This window comes from Passer domesticus, chromosome 8 (assembly GCF_036417665.1).
Source record: "Passer domesticus isolate bPasDom1 chromosome 8, bPasDom1.hap1, whole genome shotgun sequence".
Classification (NCBI taxonomy): Eukaryota; Metazoa; Chordata; class Aves; order Passeriformes; family Passeridae; genus Passer; species Passer domesticus.
In genome coordinates, this window is record NC_087481.1 from 29,960,308 (window position 1) to 29,966,307 (window position 6,000).

Below are 6,000 nucleotides of genomic sequence, written 5' to 3' on the forward strand. Positions count from 1 at the left end.
AGTTGGCAGCAGGGGCTCTGCCAAGGACTGACTGCCAGCCGGGCACGCCAGCCCAGGGGTCAGGCTGAAATTGTAGAGCTGTGTTTTCTACTTGAAGATGATATTTCAGACCTGTGCTTTTGCAGCTCCGCAGAGTGGATAAATAGATTGTGTGTATCTTTGAAATGAAGTGTTAATGTGATTTAACTGCTTTTTACTTATCCTGTTGCAGCAAAATGTGTATCCTGTTTTGGAAGCTGGTTTACAATTACAAGTGCTCTCTGCAGACTTGTGTTAATGTTTATACTTTTCCTTTAAAGCAGGGAGAAGCATATAAGGTTAAGACAAAGAAAGAAGTCAGACATGTGGAGAAGAAGAGTTACTCATGAAAGCTGAAAGCCAACCACTGAACGGTCAGTGTGATCAATTTTCTTCCCTTGTTGAAAGCTTTTGCCAGCATGGGGAACAGCACCTGGGCTGCACAAAGGCTTGCCTCTGCTACCCTGCCTTTGCTTTCCAGCTGCAGACAAGAATAGCTGGCCCTTGATCTTGTAAGCAGAAAATGACCTTGTGTTCACATATAAAAATTAATTTTTACTTCTTGGAAAATAAAGCAAAGCAATACTCAGGCATGTGTAAGATTTCTGGGAGTTTTACAGTGTCTAGTGTTTGTAATCCATAGAACTTTCTACCCCTAAAAGTTAAACACAAATAGTAAAGGAACTGCACACAAATAAACCTAGGAGTGAAATGCTTCTTCCACTGTCAGACATGTGATTTGAGGGCAGTTATGCAAGTCAAAGTCCTTGTAAGTGAAGTGTCTCAATATTTGCCAACAAATAATCCCTACCAACTGTTCCTTGTGAATTTTATTGATCCAGCCTTAACGACTGTAGCAAGCCAGCAGCTGATGGTGTAAGCTAAACCTGTATGCACAGGCTAAGACACCCTTGCAGGGGACTCTGTAAAGATATGAAGAAAAGAAGCCAGAGGCTGCTTTGCCTCACTGACACAGCTGCACACAGAGATGTGCCTGGGTGTCTTTCAGTGCTGGTCCATCAGTCACAGCTCCAAGTGTGTAGGTGGACATGTCTTTTTTCTGCTCTTCTCTCTTAGATTTGCTGGGTTTCAGGAATTGGACAGAGGAATAGTTTATGAAGTGCAATGCTGTGCATTATCCTTTTGCTGTACATATGGTATAGGATTGACTGTAAGAACAGGATAAACCTGGCAAATAGACCCGATAGTGAGGAAAAGGACAGACAGAAGCAGAGTCTGTCTTGAGTCACCAGTCCCTTCTAACTGATGCAATGTAAGGTAGCTCATGCAGCCCCCTGGCCCTACAGGTGCTCTGTGCATGTGAGTAGAGCCATTTAGACAAACAGCACTCACTGTGTGGGATCTGGCTGAGGGATTTATGGGATCAAACCCTAAGGAGCAAGGTCTGTGAGGTGACTGGTGTGATTTCAGTATCTGGTAAGCACCTGCTGCATCCACCTGAATTCCTGCTTTTACTGAGTCCTCCTGTGTGTGCTAATAGAATAGTACAGCTTCACGTGGCTTGGTGCTCAACACACTCATAAAATATTTATTGTTTGGAAAAGGGAGGTGATTCTTCTGGCACAGCTTTCCCCTTTATGGAGCTCAAGGATGTGGAAGGAAAGCAAGCCAAAGCAATGGCACTGTTTGTATGAAATTGCGTCCCATGTTGGGTCCTGTGCTGCTTCAATCTGCAGGGGCAGAACAGCAGAAATGTGTAAATTCAGGCATTGAAGGCAAGATGAGGCATTGAACCCCATACGCAATGCAGCTAAAGAGCCTGCCAGCATATGAGTTTGATGCAAAAGACACCAGGGATATGCATTTCATTTTAAAATAAAATTACATAAATTAGGCAGTCTTTGCCTAATATATGAAACAGTCTGACCTTCAGGAAGCCAGAGTTTGAGTTCCTCAGAATCAGACCTGCTCCCATGACTGCGGATGCATTTCTCCTGTGATTTCCAGTAGGCACGTCTTCCATGCTAGAGCCCCTGAGGAACTCAGGGAGTCTGCCTTAGATAATGAACCTTTGCTCTGGGGGGAACTTTGTCCTGTAAGATGAATCTCTGTGCTCCAAACTTTGATATAATAAGCGTGACCAAATGTGCACTACGTAACTGTGAGTCTGGTCAAGAGCCCATTAAAAACATTTCATTTGGATGCAGAAGTGGATGCGTCTGCACAGGCAGGGGATTTTATAGAAAAACTGTTTGTTTTGTAATCACGAAAGACAAAAAAAATCCTGTTGGGCAGGCAGAGGTGGTGTGTTGGAAAAAAAATCACGATGTTAGCGAGGATTTGCTGTGAAAACGTCCCTGTGACCATTGCAGATAAGCACAGGTTATTAGCAAAGGAGCAGCCAAGACCCCTTGCGTGCAGCTCTGCAGGACAGCTCGGTGTGAGCTGCGTGACTGCTGCAGCGGGAGCAGGCGGCTCTCAGCAGCAGGACAGATTTATGACAACTGTACATGTGGGCAAGGACAGCTTGCTGTAGCGTGGAAGAGCCTGCGAGCACTCCTGGGGAATGTGTGTGGACCTGTGACCTGATTAGTGAGCAGGCATGTCCGTGCCAGCCCTGCTCCCGAGCAGGCTGCCCTGCTCCCAGGTGCTGGGGAGCTGCGGGGCTTCCAGCTCCTGCTCACTGCTCTGTCTGTGTTTCTGCTCCCTGCCCTCTCTGCTGCTGTTGTACAACAAATGCCACAAACTTGCTGTCCTTATGTGCATGGCTCTGGTTGGAGGGGCGAGAGAGCAGGAGCTGGACTGTCTCTCCTCGGTGCCACTCATGCAAGCCAGGCTGGAGGGAGATGGATGGTGCTGCTCCTTTTCCATGCTTTTGTCCTTCACCAAGGCTCCTAAAGGCTGGGCACTGCATTCCTGGCTCTGTAGCAATGTTCCCTGAGCAACTGGCAAAGGTGGATGTGCAAGGAGAGCAGGTTTTCCATCACTGTGGGGATGCTTGCACACAATGAAGAAAAACATGCTGTGGAAGCAGAAGCTCTCTCCATCTGGAGATGATGCTGTTCCTTCCACAACAAAAGAATCTATTCCTTATCATCATTGGATCAGATGAGCTGGTGGCATGTCCAGGGTGATGAAATGCAGTGTGCTGCAAACATAATTATAAATCACTTTGTGAGCAGTGTGGACATCTGCAGCTGCATTTTCCCCTCACGTTGGAGCTCAGCTAATGTCGTTGCCTACCTAGAAACTGTGTGATTTAGCCTATTGCAGCATTCCATCGTGCCAGTTACCTTTCTGCTTACTCAGGGAAAGGCATGAAACTGATTCTAACAAGATATTTCTGAAATGATTTGTTCTCTGTTTTCTCTCCACAGTGTGCTTTTACTGCCAGTATTCTAGAGGGACACTCACGGAAGAAAAATCAACAGGAATTAAACATTCACCTATAAAAGTGTGCGTGTGTTTGCTGCTTCCCCACATTAACCGCATGGTTTTTATGCAAAAAGAAAAAAAAAAAAAAACAAACAAAAAAAAATCCCAAACAAAAAAATTAATTTAGCATGAGCCAATTTACAGAGCATGGAAATTCACGTTCATTCACAGGATTGGAGGGTGCTCAGTTACCAATGCAGTGTATATACAAGATGCCATGCTGTTAACAGCTTCTCTCAAGCAGTTTGATGTCATCTCAAAAGAAATAAATTCCTGTGGCCAGAGAGGATGTGCGAAGACGAAATGGTTAAACCATGGAAAGACACTAAAAATACTAAAATCCACAACAGCTCGCCTTATTTTTCTTGGACCCAAACTGTCAGGGTATAAAACACTATTTGTTTCTTTTTTAAACATCAATAGTTTTGCTGTAAATAAATAACACTGTATAAATTCTAACAAAATAGAATAAGTGTTGATAAGGCACTGCCTTTTCGATCACAAACAGAATATTGCAAATGCATTGAGCAGGCTAGGTGTCTCAAATGGCTGCACCTACAGGGATATTCTGGGTGTATCTTCACAGATTCTTGTATATTAGCAATTATAATGTTTGTATATGCAAAATCGCTAGCTTGATTTTAAAAAAATCTTTAAAATCTGCTGCAAATTTAAATGATTCCCAAAATGAGGAATTCTGTAGTTCTGTGAAAATTTTTCTTCAGAGTACTAATATTTTGATGCATGTGTTTCACCTTATTTTGATTAAATCTTTTCCAGTTTTGCAAACACTATTCCGCAACATGAAAAATAAGATTTTATCTGTAAACACAAAGCCCTTCATCTAATATTTGTTGCTGTTGCCAATTTTTCAATGAAATGACCTAAGACCCATAACATATACAGTAGTTGCATTATGGGGAGGGGGGTGCTATCTGTTCTTGCTTTATAATGGGGGTAATGCTTGCAGCTTTAGAAGTGGGTTGGTGCTCTAAGGAGCACGAGTTTGGGATATTTTTAAATGAACTGAAGAGAAATTATTAGCTAATAGACTGGCAGCACGCTGTAAAATTATTACTGTATTGTGTACTGGCTATAAGATGTAGAATCTTTCAGTAAGCCAATCATCTGTAATCATCCTAGCAGTGTAATATTAGGTTGTTAAGGCTGCTGTGTTTTAAAGGGCATTTTTATTTGGTTTTTGGTGAAATACTTTTAATTTGTTGATTATATTCATATGGAAACAGCATTCATTGATAATAGCTCTAATTACATATGTATGAAAACAACAAACACTGGATGATCTAGTTGATTATTTAAGCATAAAATAAATTGTGTTAAAACTCTTGGATAACGTGTATTTGGCAGTGTTCTTGTACCCCACAGATGTGAGGCTTCACAAGGCCAGCAGTTATCTGCCCCTGGCTTTCAGCTGCTTTTCCTCTCTGTTTCTTTTGTCTAATCCCCCTCTTCATCTTCTCAGTGTGACAGGCCATCACTTGGCAGGCTCTCCCAGGTCGGGGTGGCAGGAGGAAAACACAGCAGCCAGCAGCACACCCAGCAAGGCTAAGGAAAACCCTCTCCCTGTCTTGGAGATGTGGGGAAAGGGACGGTGCAGCAGGGGTGTGTGCAGCCCTTTCTCCAACGTGTGTGAGCTCTGCACCTCCTGGAAATTCTTTTGCCCTGTCAAGAACCAGGAAGAGCACTACCAAAAGCAATTTTCTCCCCAGTGCCAGTCAGATCAATAACAGACCCACAGCCCATGAGGACATTAAAATGTGCATCCCCTGTGTTGCATGCACTTCCTGTATATTATGGGTGATGGAGCACTGTATAAAGAATGTGGCCAAAACAGAGGTTTCTAGGCAGCATCAGTACACACACTTCTCTGAGCTGCAGGCTTCTGCTCAGGTGCAGTAAACACAGTTTATTACTCAGGGATTGGTTTTACCTGGCTTTTAAGGCAACATGAAGATGAGGTACTTCACCCCAGCTCTGGCACCTGAGGAAGTGCCTCTTCTACAGATCCACCTCAGTCTGCTTGCTGTTATCTGGTGAGCCCCACAGGACCTGTCCTCAGCTGGGTTAGTCAGCAAAGCTCTCCTGACTGTGATGAACAGCACTTGCAGAATGTAACAGGTTGGTTTGTCAGTGTCTCTGAGTTATTAGGGCCACTGGCTTTTGAAGCAGTGATGTTAAATTAAGTTTTTGTTTGAGCAGCCAGTGTGTGTTGCAATGTACGTTTTACCAAGGTCGGGATACTGCTGGTACAGTGCTGGTGGTTCAGGTCCTTATGCCAAGGTTTGGAGGACAAATGCCACTTACTCCATGGGAGAACAAGTGCACCTTCCTGCAGTTCACAGTCCGACAGCAGTGATCATCCTGCCATCCAGCCTCGCCATCCAGACGCCTCCCTCCCTCCCCTCCAGCATCCAGACCAGCTGAATGAGAATGAGTGTGTTCAGGAAATGCTGTGAGATGTATACATATACAATATTATACCATGATTGTACAGCTGGAAGCAAAGGCCATGGTGACAACCAGCAGGAAGGCAGGAGCTGTACTGTAGAAGAGCTTCGTTTCAAT

At 44.0% G+C, this 6,000-nt stretch overlaps 1 protein-coding gene across 13 annotated transcripts in view; it reads left to right on the forward strand.

Moving 5' to 3' along the window:
* ANK3 (ankyrin 3) overlaps positions 1-4,768 on the forward strand; it is a 338,252-nt gene extending 333,484 nt beyond the window's left edge. For 12 of the 13 annotated variants that reach the window (XM_064430021.1, XM_064430020.1, XM_064430019.1 and 9 more), the window contains 2 exons: positions 300-392; positions 3,357-4,768. In XM_064430021.1, coding sequence (XP_064286091.1) covers positions 300-368 — 69 coding nt within the window. In that variant the 3' untranslated portion in view covers positions 369-392; positions 3,357-4,768. The remainder of the gene's footprint in view (positions 1-299; positions 393-3,356) is intronic. The other variant, XM_064430018.1, reaches the window with a different exon arrangement.
* The last annotated feature ends 1,232 nt before the right edge of the window (positions 4,769-6,000 follow it).